The sequence below is a fragment of the Melanerpes formicivorus genome, unplaced genomic scaffold, assembly GCF_026170545.1.
Source record: "Melanerpes formicivorus ecotype bairdi unplaced genomic scaffold, bMelFor1.0.p_v2 SCAF_7, whole genome shotgun sequence".
In the NCBI taxonomy this organism is placed as follows: Eukaryota; Metazoa; Chordata; class Aves; order Piciformes; family Picidae; genus Melanerpes; species Melanerpes formicivorus.
This window is the reverse complement of record NW_027142359.1, coordinates 472,697-492,974: the sequence shown is the minus strand read 5'-3', so window position 1 is coordinate 492,974 and position 20,278 is coordinate 472,697. Positions and strand designations below refer to the sequence as shown.

Here is a 20,278-nt window from a genome sequence, read left to right as displayed (position 1 = left end):
TCTCCATCAGGTCTATGTCCTTCCTATCTTGAGGGCTCTAGACCTTTACACAGTATTCCAGGTGAGGTCTCAGCAGAGCCAAGTAAAGCATCAAAATCACCTTTCTGGATCTGCTGGCAACGTTGCTTTTGATGCAGCCCAGGCTGCCATTGGCCTCCTGGGCTGCAAAATCATACTGCCTGCTCATGTCCAGCTTCTCATCCATCAGACAGGGGCATGTGCTGAGGATGTATTTAATAGACTCAAAACCAAAAGAAGGATGGATAAAACACCCTATTTTCCTAGCTCAGCCTAAAACTACAGCTTTCTTCTCCCGAGTTTCAGCTCAGAGTAGGTGACAGCTCCATGAAGACACTTCAGGAGAAGCTATATATAGGGTGAAGTGAACTTTTCCCCAGGAAACTCCAGATCTAGGTCGCCTTGCTTCTTCCAGGAGGTTGGAAAAAGCAGGTTACTTATTGAACAGGAATACAGTTTATGGAGGAAAATGAAGATTACTGGGAACATGGCATTCTGAGAGCATAGCAGTTGGTTTGTGGGGTTTTTCTGAAGGATTTTTAGAAATTAAACACCCCCCCACACACAAACACACACTAAAAAAAGGTCATTTAACACTGTGCCTCTATCTGACTCCATCTACTGTAGGCTAAGAAACCAAAACAAAAGGGCATCCTCTGCTCAACTTACTTTCAGTGGTTTTGCCACATAGTAAAATAATTACAACTTGAATTCTTATAAATCTCAGACTGCCTAAATTCAGGCATAATGTAACAGCCTTCCTTGCACTTCACTTTTGGCTCTTACAGATGACTGGCTGGAAGGATTAGATACAAATCAGCAGAGCTCCAGGCCAGTTGTTGTATGAATCCACTCTGACAGATGAAAGTGAAACACTACCACTTCCAATCAACAGCAGGGTGGGAAAGCAACTGAGCATCTCACTCCTGTTTGGACCAAAGGCCATCAGCTAACTCAGTCCAGCTGCTGGAGGCACCACCTGTGTAGTGCCCCTTACTAGTTTCCAATTTGCAGATCCCTAAAAATTGTCAAGTAGAGATGTGGACCTGTGTGGCTGGAAAGCTGTCTGGCAGAAAGGGACCTGGGGGTGCTAATGGACAAGCAGCTGAATAGAAGCCAGCAGTGTGCCCAGGTGGCCAAGAAAGCCAATGGCATCCTGGCTGGCATTAGAAATGCTGTGTCCAGCAGGAGCAGGGAGGTGACTGTCCCCTTGTGCTCATCTCTGGTGAGGCCAAACCTTGAGTGTTGTGTCCAGTTTTGGGCACCTCAATCCAAGAGAGATGTGGAGGTGCAGGAGCCAGTGCAGGGGAGGGCAAGGAAGCTGGGGGAGGGCCTGGAGAATAAATCTGATGAAGAGCAACTGAAGGAGCTGGGGATGGTTAGTTTGAAAAAGAGGAGGCTGAGGGGAGACCTCATGGCTCTCTACAACTACCTGAAAGGACACTGTGGAGAGGCTGGTGCTGGTCTCTTCTCACAGGTCATTAGTGATAGAACAAGAGGGAACAGCCTCAAGCTGTGACTGGGTAGGTTTAGACTGGACATTAGGAAGAATTTTTTCCCATCAAGAGTGGTCAGGCATTGGAATGTGCTGCCCAGGGAGGTGGTGGAGTCACCAAGCCTGGATGTGTTTAAAGGTGGTTTGGATGTGGTGCTTGGGGATCTGGTTTAGGGGTGAGCCTTGTAGAGTAGGGTTCTGGGTTGGGCTTGGTGATCCTGAGGGTCTTTTCCAACCTGCATGTTTCTGTGATTCTGTGTATTCCCAGTTGAGTGACTACAGCTGGGATTTTATTAGCTCTGGAGAGCCCACAGAAACTCAAGAGACCCAGGAACAAAGAAGTCAAAGAACAGTAATCAAAAAAAGAAACAGTTTAGTTTAACTCATGAGTTTCTGCTTGGATTTTAAAAATGATATTTTTTCCTTCTGAGAAGGGCAATATACTTTCAAGGGCACCACTCTCGCCAGGACAATCCGTAACTGCCTTAAGGTCTCCAAGTATATAGATACGACATCACAGACCTCTAAAGCAGACATTAGAGCAATGACTTTGTCATATTTCATAAGCTAAAATGAAGAAATATGGATGCAACTGCAGTACATATCACACCTGAAGAGAAATCCCCCAAAGCCCCCACTGCAATGACAATTAAGTGCTGCTACAGTGCTGAAAATACTCTACATGTGTTGAAATATTAACTCACAGTATCGCCAAGGTTGGAAGAGACCTCAAGGATCATCGAGTCCAACCTGTCACCACAGACCTCATGACTAGACCATGGCACCAAGTGCCACGTCCAATCTCCCCTTGAACACCTCCAGGGATGGTGACTCCACCACCTCCCTGGGCAGCACATTCCAATGGTGAACAACTCTCTCAGTGAAGAACTTTCTCCTCACCTCCAGCCTAAACTTCCCCTGGCGCAGCTTGAGACTGTGTCCTCTTGTTCTGGTGCTGGTTGCCTGGGAGAAGAGACCAACCCCTTCCTGCATACAACCACCCTTCAGGTAGTTGTAGAGGGCAATGAGGTCACCCCTGAGCCTCCTCTTCTCCAGGCTAAACAATCCCAGCTCCCTCAGCCTCTCCTCACAGGGCTGTGCTCAAGGCCTCTCCCCAGCCTCATTGCCCTTCTCTGGACACGTTCAAGTGTCTCAATGTCCTTCTTAAACTGAGGGGCCCAGAACTGGACACAGGACTCAAGGTGTGGCCTAACCAATGCAGAGTACAGGGGCACAATGACTTCCCTGCTCCTGCTGGCCACACTATTTTTGATGCAGGCCAGGATGCCATTGGCCTTCTTGGCCACCTGGGCACACTGCTGGCTCATGTTTAGGCAGCTGTCAATCACCCCCCCCAGGTCCCTCTCCGTTTGGCAGCTCTCAGCCACTCCAACCCCAGCCTGTAGCTCTGCATGGGATTGCCGTAGCCAAAGTGCAGCACCTGGCACTTGGACTTGTTGAATGCCATCCTGTTGGACTCTGCCCATCTGTCCAGTCTGTCAAGCTCCCTCTGCAGAGTCCTTCTGCCCTCTAACTGACCAACATCTGCTCCCAACTTGGTGTCATCTGCAAACTTGCTGATGACTGACTCGACCCCCTCATCCAGATCATCAGTGAAGATGTTAGAGAGGATGGGGCCTGGCACTGATCCCTGGGGGACACCACTGGTGACTGGCTGCCAGCTGGATGTGGCACTGTTCACCACCACTCTCTGGGCCCGGCCCTCCAGCCAGTTCCTAACCCAGCACAGAGTGTAGTGGTCCAAGCCACGGGCTGACAGCTTAGCCAGCAGTTTGCTGTGGGGGACGGTGTCAAAGGCCTTGCTGAAGTCCAGGTAGACCACATCCACAGGCCTCCCCACGTCCACCAGGCAGTCACCTGATCATAGAAGGAGATCAGGTTGGAGAGGCAGGACCTGCCCCTCCTAAATCCATGTTGGCTGGACCTGAGCCCTTGGACTCCAAGGTTAAAGAGATTCCAGTCTCTTAACTAAATCTTAGAGCATTAGCTTGCTGATTTGAGCCTTTTTATGTAGCTCCTACTCAATACAGACCTTACCTGCTGTCTGTTAAGCAGCAGTACAGCCCAAACCAGTTTAGCAGTTTAGGATGCCTGTAGTCAAGCAATGCTTGCAGCCCTTTGCTCAAAACCTGAGACCAATCACTTCTCTTCCTAAACTTCTAATAAAAATGTATTCAGGTAAAAAAAAATTCAACATTTGCTTTAATCTCTACTGCAAAGTTATACCTCTGCCTGGATTACAGACTGTGCCAAGTGTGCTAATCCAGCCCTGTGATTAATGCCCAGTGCGCAGAACAAACTCTGTATCTGGGTTTAGTTACAGTGATGAATAGAAGTCAGACACAGGCATCACCCTGGAGTAGTCATGCATTATACTGTCCCACAGACACTGATATAATGGAATCCAATGCACTTTGATCTCTTGGATAAGCCTCCCACAGCTCTGAAACAGAAAGGCCGAGAGCACCCAGGCTCAACCAAATCTGCAGCGCTCACACTGAGTCAGAGCTTCCTATGCCCCTGCCACCAAGATGCATCCTACGTCAATAAAGTTAGATAAATATTGCTCCATTTCCTTCTGGCTAGAGCTTGTATACAAATCATCTGGGGAACCAGACAGAGTGAGAATGGTGATGACTACAGAGAAACATTATAGTCTCTGCAGCTGATTGTTCTAATGGACAAGCACCTGCATAGGAGCCAGCAGTCTGCCCAGGTGGCCAAGAAAGCCAATGGCATCCTGGCTGGGATTAGAAATGCTGTGTCCAGCAGGAGCAGGGAGGGGATTGTCCCCTGGTACCCAGCTCTGGGGAGGCCACACCTTGAGTATTGTGTCCAGTTTTGGGCACCTCAATCCAAGAGAGATGTGGAGGTGCTGCAGCCAGTGCAGAGGAGGGCAAGGAAGCTGGAGAAGGGCCTGGAGAATAAATCTGATGAAGAGCAACTGAAGGAGCTGAGGCTGCTTAGTTTGGAAAAGAGAAGGCTGAGGGGAGACCTCATTGCTCTCTACAATGACCTGAAAGGATACTGTGGAGAGGCTGGTACTGGTCTCTTCTCACAGATAATAGTGACAGAACAAGAGGGAACAGCCTCAAGCTGAGACTGGGGAGGTTTAGACTGAACATTAGGAAGAATTTTTTTCCCAGCAAGAGTGGTCAGGCATTGGAATGTGCTGCCCAGGGAGGTGGTGGAGTCACCAAGCCTGGATGTGGTGCTTGGGCTATGGTTTAGGGGTGAGCCTTGTAGAGTAGGCTTCTGGGTTGGACTTGGTGACCCTGAGGGTCTTTTCCAACCCGTTTCTGTGACTCTGAACTACTGCCCCAGTGTTTATATAGCTAGGTGTGTTTCTGGATTATATTCTACTCTGATTAAAAAAACAATTAAAATAGTTTTGCTATCACAGAGATTAGCAAGTGGTACATTTAATGGTTTGAATCATGGCTTCAAGACAGCAGACTCCTTACTGCTCTCCAAACCTGCAGTGACTGAATGATGATGGTTTTGGCTTGTCACTGGATGTTCATGGGACTTCATTAAATTTTATTAGTCATAAATCAGGCATTTCTTTAATGCTTTGTGGCTTTTCAGCAGTCCAAACTACAATGGCACACGGACTAGCTAGAGTCCCAAGTGCTGGAAAACTTGACATTGTCAGCCAGCTGAGATCTGTCTTTGACAAAGGATGAGGTTGTCCTTGCCTGTGCATTTGGCCTTGGAGTTCAGTGAGCTACATCCAAGGCCTACATCTGAACTATACCTATAGATACACAAATTGCTCTAAGCAGGGAAAAAGCAGGTAAGAGGACAGAGAGACCCCTCCAACATCCAAAAAGTATTATCAAGGGAAACAGGTTTCAGTACTGCAGGGACAGTAGTCTGCACATTCATCACTGCATGCCGGGGCTAAGGGAGGAACTGAATTTGAGTCAGTTTCTCTCATTCCTCCCCCAGGCACCTCAAGTCTACATCATCCCTATACTAAAGCAGTGGCTAAAGCCAGAGGCAGGATGAGAATGTTCACAACTCAGCCCAGCTTAGATGGGAGGGTATGGGTGCATGCACGTGCAAGGTGGAGAACAGGCGTAAGCATTCTGGGGCATCAGCAGTGCCCCATGCAACAAAGCAGCTGGTTGTGATTTGGCTGATGCAACTGTGGTGGGAAGGACAGGTCTTTTATCTCCTCCTCCAGTGGCTGCACGCATCTGCTGTTCGCCCATATCACAGTACACGGACAGCTCAGCGGCTTTTGTGTCACTGGCACTCCGACTTACTCTTCACTGACGAGAAACAGTGGCTGGTAGATTCCTGGGGAGGACTGGAAAACACAACCACCACCCCTTTAGAACTGTTTGGTCTCTTGGTCATTGCTTCATTACTTGGTAGGAAAGTCAAAGCTGATTTGCTTCAGTCCATAAAACTAACTGTTTTCTGTGGTTCAGAGAGTGAGGCACAGATGAGCAGGCAGTCACAGCTGCTCCTCACAGAACGAGCCAGTGGCACCCGCAGGAAACACAAGAGCTTCCAAAACGCACGGTGGTTGTAGATTTTGGGGGGTGGTATTCCTTGTTTAGCTTGCCTTGGCTGAAAGAATGCATAATCTCCCAGCAAAATGAAGATAAGGCAAGATTTCTTATTACCATCTCCACAGCCCCTTCACTCTTATCAACCCAGCATCTGGAATGAGAGCTGCCAAACAAATGCTGAACTATCAGATTCCAAACCAGATTTTAGGAGACTTATCTACTGACTTAAACAGATCTTCTGGTCAAGATCCCTCTCTACAGCAGGCTTCTTATGAATTCCTGCAGAGGTTGGTTTTATAATGGAGGAATATTTTATTAAAATCAAATTAGGGAACACTTTACAAACATTACTCAAATCACTAAGCATGCCTGCCCTGAAGATAAACTTTATTAGTCCTTTACTCCCCATTTCATAGTGAGGAAACTAAGGCACAGACCAGTTAAGTGATTTGGTTAAAGTTAGACTAAACAGAAGACTGAACTAGAAATGACAATGGCTTATGCTAGGGCTGCTAGAGTGATGGTTTGGTGTATTTTGTTTAGTTTGGGGGGGGGGGGGGGCTGAAGTCCACAATGCTGTTCTAGCCAACAAGAAGCTACACACAACTCTAGCTCTGTTGGGACAGGTCACTGCTGCAGCTGTCCCCAAAAGGCTGGCAGAACAATAAGACAGACAGCATCATCTACAAAGCCACATCCTATCTTCAAGAAGCAAGATACCTTCACTTCTGAGACATGCACAATGTCAGGGCAAAGTTTTCTTACAGTCTAAATCAAGACTGAATCTTGCTTTGCAATTCAGAGTCAAACAACAAGCGACTCTTCATTTATTTTTTTCCCCCCTGAAGAAGTTTCAGCCTAACTCAGCCATGACATCCTGAAAAACCTGCTCATTTTCTGATTCTTTGGCCTCCCAGGAACAGTTTCATTAGCTCATAGAAGAGTCAGGGCTGATTTGCTTTAGTCTATTCCACAGATCGTTACCTCTTCAAAACATAAACATGTTTATCTCTGTGTGTCTATAGGGAGGCAACACAAAGGACAAACACAAAGGCTGAAGACACCTGGCTGCCACAAGCAAGTGGTGGCATTTTTAGCTTTCTGACCTCACACTCTGCAAGCAGTTTGACTACAGCCATTATCAAGCTCTGCAGAAGTGTTCATTAAACCAAGCTTCTTTCCTTTGTTGAAGTGATAACAGGGACAGGGGGAGAACCTTGTACAGAACATTGATCTCTAACTTAAAACATTTCTTCTAGCAATCTGGGTAAAACAGTAAGCAGTACTCCATCAAATGTCACAAACACTCTCTTCTTTTCAAAACCCCTCCTGGAAAGCCTTGTGGTCAGAATGGTCAGGAACAGGTCTTTGCCAACTGCCAACTCAACAACAGTATGTCCAGAAACTAGAACTAATTTAGGTAATAGAAAGATGGTAACACAGAGAGCTTGAACATCAGCATACACTTCTCATTACCTCTAGCCATGTCAAACACCTATTTGTAACCAGCTTGAGTTAAGTAACTATTTTAAAGCAGGTGGAGAAATGCAATATTCAGCCAATATTTATTAAAATATTCATTAAACCCAGTTTCTGAATGGGTATTTTCCAAGAACAAAGCTACTCAACTCTGACACCATCACCAGATGGTATCCCTTTATTGTCAGCTTTGCCTTCCCTCCTCTTCTCCCCCAGCTTTTTTCACTAGCAAAATGGAAGACAGTGCTTATCAGCCTGGCTGTCAGGATATGCTGAAACCAGTATGAGTTAGGACAGGAAATACAGGTACACATTTTCTTCTGTTATCTAGAAAAGAGGTTTGATCAGCACTCTAACTAAACTTCCCACCTAGCACTGATCACCAGATACACAATTCTCTGGGCAACTTGCTAAGTTCTACAGACCTGGCAGGAGTCTGAAGCATCACGGCCTATTGTGCGCTAACCAAACAATTGCAGAATTATTCAGGCTGGAATAGACCTCTGAGATCATCAAGTTCAGCCTGTGACCTAATACCACCACACTGACTAGGCCATGTCACTAAGTGCCACATGAAATCTTTCCTTAAACACCTCCCTGGGCAGTCCATTCCAGTGTCTGATTCCCCTTTCCCTGAGGAAGTGCTTCCTCACATCCAACCTAAACCTCCCCTGGCACAGCTTCAGGCCATGCCCTCTCATCTTGTCACAAGTTGCCTGGCAGAATCTTGAATGCTATTACAATGAAGTTCCTAATACATATTTCATTACTGTCTGGATAAATAAATTGTACACCCCCACACAGATGGTAAAAAAAAAAGTTTATTATTGCTTTGCACATATAAATAATTTACCAGAACTGCACCATAAGACATGGAGGGCTTAGAGATTTTCTAAATGCAGCCATCTGATTTTATAACTATTTAACAGGAGTGACTTCAACACTTAGTACTTGGGCCTGCACAGTTAGGGATATTATTCCCTAATACTACTATGGCCCGTGTCCATTTCTGAGCAGGGGGTGTATAAGGTACCTTAAGCAATTGTTCCTGACAAGAATTAAACACAAAATATCACTGCCTCGCTCCACCGTTTCTTATCCATGCAGCAAACTCCTCCATCGTTTACTGTAGCTGATCCTTCACCTAGGGCACTACTGCCAGTAAGCACTAACCAGCAACACAACAACAAAGAGAAACTCTTGGTTGAAGCCCTTTGAAGTCTCAACCAGACTGAGGAATTGTGGACTGCAGCAGTATTACAGTCCAGTGATTCAGATGTGTCACCACTGTTATGTGGCAGACAAGCAGAAAAGAAAGGGCAAGGCTGGCACAGGCAACTTTTCAATACACTTCTTTCTCTTACATGTTAGTAAAGGTACCAGCTGGTTTGCCTTTTTTCCCATGGCTAGCTTTCTGTAGGTAAGGTACTCCCATTTCATCTTTCCTCCTCTTACATTGTTTCATTGTATGCCAACAGTTCTCTGTTTGTGCAATCACTCAACAGTAAATCATAACATGTTACATGGCTGCAGTCCTTCTCTACCAATACATGCACCCACAGATGATAAATCCTCTCGTTTGTGGCCCAGTAGAATTTCATACAGATGCTTATATACATATATATGTGTGTGTGTGCAGCTCCTATATCAGAATTAATTTGGTTTGCAGTTTTGAAAGCTATTAATTACCATGGCTTTGAAAAGACAGCACTGGAACACCAAGATAGCGTATTACTTAAGTCAGGACAAGAGCATAACCAACGCTTTGCTCCTCTGTTGAGCAAAATACATCCACTGCATGCATCTGCAGGAGCAAGTTTCACACAGAAACGCAGCAGATCATCTCAGGAAAAATTTCTGACTGTTCAAACTGTAGACTAAGTAGTGTCTTGGATAAGTGACACTCCAGGGCTGCATCTATTGTGCTGCACATTTAGGGAGAGGGGATCCTAGAGGATGGTCTGCTAGGGACCTAGGGCTCCATCATCGCAGGCTGCTGTGCCACCACAGTATCACAGTATAACTTAGGTTGGAAAGGACCTCAAGGATCATCGAGTTCAACCTATCAACACAGACCCCATGACTAGACCATGGCACCAAGTGCCACGTCCAATCTCCTCTTGAACGCCTCCAGGGACGATGACTCAACCACCTCCTTGGGCAACCCACCACTGTGAACTGGAGATGGCTAGAACAAAGAGCAACAAGAAAGATGGATGGGGATGAGGGTACAAAGCCTACAGGCGATGCTCAGTTAACAGAGAAGGCTGAAGGAGGCTACTGCAGCAACCTCAGTTTAAGAGATGCCAAGAGACATTCTAAATTGTGATCTCAAAACTTGCTGTCCCCATCAGCTTTTGGAAGACTGTGGGAACATGACATTGGATGAAACTCACGTTCGTGATCCCTCATCCCTTTTGTGCTTGCAGCCTAACGAAAGGAGTATCCAGGTCAATAGGTTTTAAATTAATCCCTCCAAAAAATAAAGTAGTCCACTAGATCCACTGAAACATTTCAACTGAGCCTGTAAGAGAACACAGGGTAGTGCTGAGTGCTGGAGTGTGCCTTGGATCTCTTCAGGTAAAGGGACAGTATCTTATTAGTCTGCCTGCCACGTCAACATATTAAATGTGCTTTTACAAGTTCAGCATCAACACCAAGAGCTTGGGATTCCTTCTCATGCTTTTAGCTTATTCATTTAGCAAGTGGTATACATTGTTTTTAGCAGACTGCAGTGTATTTTGTCCACAGCCAGACTTTTCAGAAGCTTTTCTCCCCAAGTTTTTGAGGTATTCTGTACTTTACTTGGCACAATTCCCAAGTTTAATAAACTGGCAAATTACTTCCTGCAACTATTAAGGAACTACTTAAGAAGAGAAACAGGATACAGAAACTAAGGGGCACGTCTGTTGTGCAAAGCAGTCTTCTGAGGAGAACTAACAGAAGTAAGATACACCAGGAAAAAAGTCAATGTGTATGGAAAAACAGCAGGAGGCATATTGCCAACAGAGGGCAAAGAAGTCACACAGAAAAGGAAAACAAACTCGAAAGCAGACTCAATTTTGAGGACTTGAGAAAAAACCCAAACTCCTAATCACAGATTTGCTGGGTAAAAAGGGAGTTGTGTGTGCTTAGCACTTAGAGAAACAGTTGTAATTCCTGGGTTCTAAACTGGAGGCATCCAAAAATAGCATCTGCTCGTGAAAATGCTGGTCCACTCCTGAAATCACTTCCTTTCCCCGCCGTCACACAGGCACACTCTTTTACTGGCATGTTTTCATTACTTGCCATGTTAGACGTTAAGTTTAACGCACTGGGGGATGCCTGGGTGCTTTAATGGACCACTTCCTCATTAACTCAGATACCTGCTTAAAAAGATGCTTTCCCCCAGAAGCCTTTCTGCTGTAGCAACCAACACCTACTGCCACAGGGACTGACAGCAGAGACAGGTACATGCAGAGATTCTGACTTCCAGGCGTATTCCCCAATACTCCACGTGTCCATTGCCCCAATTCCAATTCTCTATCTCATTTTCAGAAGCAAGAATTTCCCACAGGTGGCTCAAAAGCACTCACTAATAAAACAAGCTTGACATGCAATGCTGAAAAAAATTATTGGGGGCACAAGTTGCAGTTAGGAATAAATAGCTAATTAAGAACTATGGCTCAACAAGATTGCCATATGGATGTCCACAGCACAATCCCATAAAATACTACTTAGTATTCCAATATGTCAGAATAATACAGGGGTCAGTTACAAGAGACACAGAAGTGATTTTTTTTACATCTGTGTATCTGCACCCAACAAGATTCCTTCTCCTAGTTTGTGTGCCTTGCAAGAGCTCTTCAGGAAGCTGACACTTTGCTACAAGAGAAGCAAGCATACCAAATTGAGGATCTGGATGAGGGCATTGAGTCCATCATCAGTAAATTGGCTGACGACACCAAGCTGGAGGCAGGAGTTGATCTGCTGGAGGGTAGAGAGGCTCTGCAGAGGGACCTCGACAGGCTGGACAGACGGGCAGAGTCCAACGGCATGAGATTTAACACATCCAAGTGCCGGGTTCTGCACATTGGCCACAACAACCCCATGCAGTGCTACAGGCTGGGGTCAGAGTGGCTGGAGAGCAGCCAGGCAGAGAGGGACCTGGGGGTGCTGGTCGATGGTAGGCTGAACATGAGCCTGCAGTGTGCCCAGGCAGCCAAGAGGGCCAATGGCATCCTGGCCTGCATCAGGAACAGTGTGGCCAGCAGGAGCAGGGAGGTCATTCTGCCCCTGTACACTGCACTGGTTAGGCCACACCTCGAGTACTGTGTCCACTTCTGGGCCCCTCAGTTTAGGAAGGATGTTGACTTGCTGGAACGAGTCCAGAGAAGGGCAACAAAGTTGGTGAGGGGTTTGGAACACAAGCCCTATGAGGAGAGACTGAGGGAGCTGGGGTTGCTTAGCCTGGAGAAGAGGAGACTCGGGGGTGACCTTAGTGCTGTCTACAACTACCTGAAGGGAGGTTGCAGACAGGCGGATGTTGGTCTCTTCCCCCAGGCAGCCAGTACCAGAACAAGAGGACACAGTCTCAGGCTGCACCAGGGGAGGTTTAGGTTGGATGTCAGGAAGAAGTTCTATACAGAGAGAGTGATTGCCCATTGGAATGGGCTGCCTGGGGAGGTGGTGGAGTCGCTGCCACTGAAGGTTTTCAGGAGGAGACTTGCTGGGGTGCTTGGTGCCATGGGTTAGTTGGATTGGTTGATGGGTTGGACGTGATGATCTTGAAGGTCTCTTCCAACCTGGTTTATTCTATGTATTCTATGTAATGGGATGAGTCCATGTACAATATGTGCACTCACATGCTAGCTGCTTTTTCATACAATAAATCTTACCCTCCTTTTCATGGCTGAAATTTCAACAGCTAGATTTCAAATTGTTCTTTTCCTAGTCTCTTGCACACACTACTAGCTGCCACCAGCAAGTTTTTGAATTCTTTATCCTCTTCCTTGCTTTACTTCCTTTACTTCTATTACACACACTAATTCTGGTGGAGAGACACTGCAAAAGGAGTAGTTAGCACAAACAAGGCCAGAACTCCTAAATTCCCATTTGTAACACAGAATCCAAGGTGCCACCTGAAAGTTCAAATTAAGTCAGCCACCTACTGCAACAACAGGAATCATTTCACATTTGGAGTCTCAACTATGCATCTTGTATAACCCCAAATGCTCTTGAGCTCAATGTAATATTGCAGGGAAGGTCTTTTTATTGAAATAAATTAATTATTATTTTAAAAAATAATAATAATCACAAACCATTGTGGATCAAAAGCCTATGGAAAGAACAGCTCTGAACTTTGACTGCGTGAGCCACAAAGTGCCACCTTAAGGCGAAGCTTTACGAATTGCTGGGATCAGCAGAGAGACTCTCAGGACAGCCAGGGATGCTTAAGACTGCAAAACGCCTGTGGGCACATCACCTGATACCTCACAGCTCTACTCAAGCAAGGGAGGTTTTGCTGGAATACACTTACTGGGTATCAGACACCTCTACCTTATTTTACTGTCTAACTTACTTTATTTTACTGTCTACTATGTTCTCAGTCAAGCATCCACAATGAACAAGAAGTTCCTCGTCAAGGAAAACAACAACCAAACACTGACAGAACAAGAGTACTCATACTGAAATCCACACAAGAAGGCCTGTGTGAGGCACCTGACATGCTTGATCTGTGAGTCTTACAAGAGCTAACAGCTTGGTTCCACGAGGGGGGAAGCAACTCCTCAAGTCTTCCTAGAATCACAGATGTAAATACAACATCAGAAAACAGTCAAACTTCAGATGTTTACTCGACATTCCTAATCTGCAAGGACAATTCAGGCTTGATTTAGAACACAACCTTTAAAAAACTTCACCTGCCACCTAGCTCTTTAGTGGACTTCAGCAGATGCAGTTCAGAACTCAGGAAGAAATTCCCTCACATGATGAAATCTCTTCAAATATTAAGCTTTTGCACCAAACCAAAACGAACAGGCACACACTCCCAATCAACACCAGCAGAGCTTCACTGCCTCAGAAAGGGCTGCTACTTGTGGGGCTCCCCTTGAACACGTACAGAGCCTCCTATCAAGGCTGTAATTCCTAAACTTGTCGAAGCATTTTGTAGATCACACACCTGCCCAGTTAAATACTTCCTGCGATTTTACTAATTATACATCAAGGCTGCGACTACTCAATGACTCCCAGCCTCAGAAAGAGATCACTCGAGTCACCCTGCAGAATTTGTGTCTCAACTGTCATTCCTGTATCCTTCTGGGGAATGTATCCTATTCCCTCAGACAGGAAAATACTTTTAAAACTTAACTAAAAAAAAATCTGTGAATCTCTTACTCCAAAATGTTAAATTCCAGTCGTACTACTTATATTCTTGTGGGGGTTTTGTTTTGTTTTCTTTTAGCGCTGTAAAATGTTTACTGTGGACAATCTGTTTCGGGTAATATACATTCATGTATATATGTATAGGGATGGAGAAGATGAAGAGCAGACAAGTGCAACCCCAAGTTCAAACTTCTCTTTCCCACGACCATCCCTCCTTGAAGTGGCCGAGAGCAGGGCTTTTGAACCAACGCCATCACCACTCGACATCAGCGTGATCCTCGGCTGCGAGGCAAGCGGTAAAGGAACACACCCGACCTTTCCCCCCGCCGCTTCATCGCCAAGATACAAATTAACAGATTCTCGCAGAGACAGAAAAACCGAACAATGGGCAACAACTTCCCTGCCGGTGCCCCACACGACCGGGGGAAACAGGATCCACTGGGCTGGGAGAGTTACTTACTGGGTATCAGACGCTGCTAAAAATAGGGGAGCGAAGCCCGGGCGAGCGCGAATGGGCCCGGACAAAGCCCGGGCAGCGCACCCGCCCGCGGTGCCCGTCCCGGAGCGTCACCCGAGCAGCGCAACGCCAGACGGTGATGTCACCGCAGACAGGCAACAAAGGACGCGGCATCGGCCTGAGGGCCGGCCCCTATCCTCCTCTCCCCCGTGACCCCGCAGCTGACCCCCGACCGGCAGCGCGACCGAGCCTCCCCGACCCCCGCCGGGCTTGGCCCGGCCGACTCTCGCCGCCGCCAGAACCTCGCCTCCCCGCTGCCGAGAGGCCCAAGCTGGGAGCCTGGAAGAGACAAAGCGGCTTCCCCCCGGTACGCGTGAGCGGAAAGGGAGAGGTTCGGGCGGCCGCCCAGCGCAGGAGCGGCGGCGAGGAGGAAGAGAGGGAGGGAGTCAGCGGCAGACCCCGACCCGGCCCTCACGGCGAGGGGCCTGTCGCTGCCCCGCACCGCGGCCCCCTCGTCCCTCGCCCCCTTCCCCCGGCCCCCGTCGCCCCCCGCTGCCTATCCCGCTTCCCCTATGCCCCCTCCAGCCTCCGCTCTCCGCCGCGGCCCTCCCTTCCCTTTCCCTACCTGATATGGCGGCGGCGGCTCCTGATCCGGCTCGGCCCCGTCCCCGTAGCTGGCTCTGTCCGACTGGGACTCGTGCAGCAGCGAGATGTCATCGGAGGTGGGGGACTTGAGGCAGTTCCCCATCTTTCCCCCGGGGAGCAGGGCTCCCTCTTCGCCTCCTCCTCAGGGACAGACCGCCAGCCCCCGCCGGCGGCGGTTCCGAGCCCTCAGCCTCCCCGCCGCAGCGCGCAGCCCGCAGCCGCCCCGCCGGGGAGGCTCATGCCAGCCCCGGCCCTAAGCGGCTTAGCAGCAGCCCCACCGCCTCCCGCTTCGCTCCGCAGCCGCCCCGACCCCCGAGCCAGGGGGGCGGCAGGACTGGCCTCCCACCCCCCGGGGGGGCGGCGGCGTGGGGCAGCAGGCTCCGGCGGGGTCCCCCCCCGCCCCGCGGCAGCCCGGCGCTGTTCTGCTTCCTGGTCACCAACTCCCTGCGCACTGAGCTTTGTCGCACAGGCCGCTGTGGCTCCTCCTCTCACTCCTCCCCGCCGGAGCAGGCTTGAAGCCGCAAGGCCCCACTCTGCCGCGCCCGGCCCCGGCCTCGCGGCGGGGCGAGCCCTGCCCGCCCCCGGCGGGACGAGGCGAAGTGGGGCAGGGGAGGCCGGGCCGGGCCTGTCCAGCTGCTGCCGCCTGCGGCGCGGTGGGCTCCCCCTGGCCCCCAAAATGGAGGGTGCCGCCTTGCTCCACCCCCGGCGGCGCTTGGGAATTGTTTGTTTCCCGGGCATGGCGGCGCGCTGGGCATGGGGAGCCCGCCCCGGTCTGGCGGCGGAGCAGTCCCGGTGTGAGGCCGAGGAGCCTGCCCCAGCCTGTGGTTCATCCCTGGGTTGTTTCTCCGGGCAAAAAGAGGCTTCTCTCGTGCTTGTCGCTGGCGTTACAGGGGTGGACACGCTTTGTAACTGGAGGGGCAGGGCACTGAACCCCGAGTGCGGAGCAAAAAAGGCCACAGGCACTTCTCCTAGCAGTTTTGTGTTCCTGAAGGTAGCCCTTCAGGCTCTGTATGTGGTAAGTAGATACTAAAATAAAACCTATCTAGCGCTTTTTATTATTTCTTTTTTTCCTCCACAGAAAAAAAAGTACATGTGGATTTAAATACAAGCATATACGTCTGTGTATGTGTGTATATGTATCGATATATACCTCTGTACAAACGGAACTTTGAAGTGAGTGCCCCTCTTTACGTGCTAGTGCAGACCCCCACAGAAGGGAACAACGCTGTTTCATTGCAAGGTGAGCCTTTCAGTGTCCTGTAAAGCTTTGGCATGGAGGACAGCTCCTCAAAATCCTTCCTCAGCTTTCAGATTCATACTATGGAATATGTTTTTAAATCTTTCTCTTGGTGCTCTAGTACCTTTTTTCAAGTGAGGTAAATTCAGTGCAGCTGGGAGGTAGGGGCTACAATGCAGTACAGCATGGCCAGTCTCAACCACGATCTTCTCTGGTGATCAGTGTCAGCTCTGGTTTGACCTAGGGCTTCCCTCTTGGGTCAAAGTATCTACAAACCAGTTGTCCACGATGAGATATTAGTCTCTACAACCTTTACTTAAAGCACTCAGGAGGTCGGGGGGGTGGACCTCTCAGCCTGGGAACAGACCTTGCCATGTTCTTCCCTGAGTATTTAATTGCATTGCTTTGTTTTGCTGCTTCTCAGTGGATAACCTAAACGGCCCCAGCGTGAAGTCTGTAAGAGCAGAAGAGCTGTTGCTGATGTTTGTGGGCTTCAGACATAGTTTTAGGCTACCCTAAGAAACAGAATAAAAACTATTCACAAATTGGGTGCGTGGCTCATGATGGAGAGGCTTGGCAGTGGCCTACTGTAAACAATAATGATGGCTGTAGATTATTTGGTCATGTGAGTGTTTATCCTATGAGTGTGTTGACTCAGTATAATAGGAGAATTAGGCAAGCAATTGTTGGAGGGGATCCAGCAAGCCATTGCTTCACCCGGCCCTGGTTTCAAGGTTAAGGCCATGTCCAAGCTGTCTGCAGTGAGAGCCTTGTGGTGAGGCTCCAGCTCAGTGACTGGTATTTTCAGTTGTGAAGTGGCAACATCAGGAACAAGGTTACTGGCAGCTAGAGAGACATTTATTCAGCTGTCATTTAATGGTTTATTTTCTGTGTGGAACTTCAGCCTGCGTCATTGGCGTAGCTCTCCGAAGCCCATGGGCACGTGCTGCGCTCTGCCTTGCAATCCTCATCCTGTAGAGTGTGCAAGCCTCGTGGGAACGTATGGTGCCTTCCTGCTGGCTGGCATGCCGGGATTTCCTTTCTTTGGAAACCAGTCTGCAAACGTGAGTCTCTGGCCTCATCCTGGCGAGTGCTCTGGGGTCCCATAGTACAAGTGTCGTATCCTGGCGAGCGCTCTGGGGTCCCACAGTACAAGTGTCGTATCCTGGCGAGCGCTCTGGGGTCCCACAGTACAAGTGTCGTATCCTGGCGAGCGCTCTGGGGTCCCACAGTACAAGTGTCATGCTCGCTCACCTTGAGGCGGATCTCCAAAAGGAGTAACTGCTAAGCCCAGTTAAAACTTTCCCATTAGTAAGCACAGGATGGGTCTAATCTGGGAGCCAGACCTTTGAAAGATGGAGACTTGTCAGATGTTGGAAGAACATCATGGTGGACTCGGAAACTGAAGAGGAAGTAGCAGTTCATGTTCAACTTTGCAGCATGGCAGGCTCTGCCCCGCTGAGAGCTCTCAATAAGGAAGAGCTATTACCCGGTCATTACTGAGTTCTTCAGGGTAGGGATGGTTTAAGCCACTTGTTTTTCTAAGCCATTAATTCCTGTAGTGTCAGTAGATGGTTAGTAATGGCTTTGAGCCACCAGCTCAAAACTTACACAACCACAGAATTGTCAGTGTTGTAAAGGACCTCAAGGACCATCCAGTTCCAAGCCCCCTACTATGGACAGGGGCACTTCACACTAGAGAAGGTTGCCCAGAGGCACATCCAGCCTGGCCTTAACCTCCAGGGATGAGGCTTCCACCACCTCCCTGGGCAACCTGTGCCAGTGTCTCGCCACCCTCATGGGGAATAACTTCTTCCTAACATCCAATCTGAATCTACCCATTTCTAGTTTTTTTTTTCCCATTCCCCCCAGTCCTATCACTCCCTGACACCCTAAAAAGTCCCTCCCCAGCTTTCTTGTAGCCCCCTTCAGATTTTGGAAGGCCACAATTAGGTCTCCTTGGGAGCCTTCTCTTCTCCAGACTGAACAGTCCCAACTCCCTCAGTCTGTCCTCATAGGAGAGGAGCTCCAAGCCTTCTGCTCATCCTCATGGCCCTTCTCTGGACATATTCCAGCACCTTCAGATGCTTCCTGTAATTGGGGCTCCAGAACTGGACACAGTACTCCAGGTGGGGTCTCAGCAGAGTGGAGCAGAGGGGGGAGAATCACCTCCCTCAGCCTGCTGGCTATGTTTCTCTTGATGCAGCCCAGGCTCTTGTTGGCTTTCTAGGCTTCAAGTGCACACTGGTGGCTCATGTTGAACTTCTCATCCCCCAGCACCCCCAAGTCCTTTTCTTCAGGGCTTCTCTCAAGCCAGTCCCTGCCCAGCCTGTATTGGTGCTTTAGATTGCCCCAACCCAGATGCAGGACCAAGCATATAGACCAAGCCACAACTGGCCCCTATTTATGAGGTGGTCATGCTATAGGAGATCTTCATTCCACACAGATTTGGAGGCTCACAAGTAGGTTTTATGTGGCCTCTTTTCGTTTGTTTTCCAAGAGGATGTGGTTCACTGGAGCAGTTTTTCAGTTCCAGCAGGACCATAGGACACTTTTACCATTGCACTTTTCTCTGGGTTTTGCTTCCCTTGCTTAGTTTGGGGAACAAGTAATTATCATACCAATAGCATCCTGGGGTGCATTAGGAGGAGTGTCCTGCAGATTGAGAGAGATTCTCCTCTCACTCCAGTCTGCCCTGGTGAGACCTCACCTGGAATATTACATCCAGTTCTGGGCTCCCCAGTTCAAGAGGGATATGGATCTGCTGGAGAGAGTCCAATGGAGGCCTACAAGGATGCTGAAGGGATTGGAGCACTGCCTGGTGAGGAGAGGCTGAGAGCCCTGGGGCTGTTTAGTGTGGGGAAGACTGAGGGGGGGGGGGTGATAAATGTTTATAAATACCTGAGGGCTGGGGCTCAAGAGGGAGGGGACAGACTCTGCTCAGTTGCACCCTGGGATAGGACAAGGGGCAGTGGATATAAATTACAGCACAGGAGGTTCCACCTCAACATGAGGAGGAACTTCTTCACTGTGAGGGTCCCAGAGCACTGGAACAGGCTGCCCAGAGAGGTTGTGGAGTCTCCTTCTCTGGAGACTTTCAAGCCCCACCTGCATGAAAAAAAGTACTGACTTTTCAAGGCAATCTCTGGGACTGAAGTGGCTAAATACAGAGTGTATTTTTTTTGCATGCCCTGCTTGTTCCTAGTCAGTATTGCAGTGTGAGGTTCTTTTAATTAAACAGGTTCATTTGTGATGCAAAATTAATTGGAACAGCTGTGGACAGGATGTGCTGATTTGTCCTGCCTTCAGCCTGCTGTGTGCTGATGCAACTGTGCCATCAAGTGGTACCAGAAGAAAGCACTGGGCAAAGAGCTGATCCTCTAGTTCAAGCCTATTAAATAGAGGAGACCTGGTGTCCCCTGAAATGCCACCTTTGTATCTCTAAATCACAAGTGACTAATATTGATGGTGAGACCACACCTGCAATCCTGTGTCCAGTTTTGGGGTACACAGTTCAAGAGAGACAGAGACCTGATGGAGAGAGTCCTACAGAGAGCCATGAGGTTGATGAGGGGACTTGAGCATCTCCCCTATGAAGAGAAACTGAGAGTCCTGGGGCTGTTTAGTCTGGAGAAGAGAAGGCTGAGAGGGGATCTGATCAATGCCTATCAATATCTGAGGGGTGGGTGTCAAGTGGAGGGGGCAAAGCTCTTGTCAGTGCTGCACAGTAATAAGACAAGGAACAATGGATACAAGCTTGAACATAGAAGGTTTCACCTCTACACGAGGAGAAGCTTCTCTGCAGTGAGGGTGACAGAGCACTGGAAGAGGCTGCCCAGAGTGGTTGTGGGGTCTCCTCCTCTGGAGACTATCAAAACCCACCTGGATGTGTTCCTGTGCAGACTACCCTCTGTGATCCTGCTTTGGCAGAGGATTTGACCTGATGATGGCTGAGGTCCCTTCCAATCTCTAATGTACTGTGATACTGTGGTAGCACTAGGTGGGGAAAAGCTCTGTGGCTGCAGATGCTGGGAATGCTG

General features: G+C 48.7%; 1 protein-coding gene across 1 annotated transcript in view; it reads right to left on the bottom strand.

Moving 5' to 3' along the window:
• The window catches only part of RNF11 (ring finger protein 11), a 43,771-nt gene extending 28,252 nt beyond the window's left edge, over positions 1-15,519 (bottom strand). Inside the window, exon 1 of the mRNA XM_068140589.1 lies at positions 14,982-15,519. Within this exon, the coding sequence (XP_067996690.1) occupies positions 14,982-15,104 (123 nt within the window). The 5' untranslated portion in view covers positions 15,105-15,519. The remainder of the gene's footprint in view (positions 1-14,981) is intronic.
• Between the last annotated feature and the right edge of the window lie 4,759 nt (positions 15,520-20,278).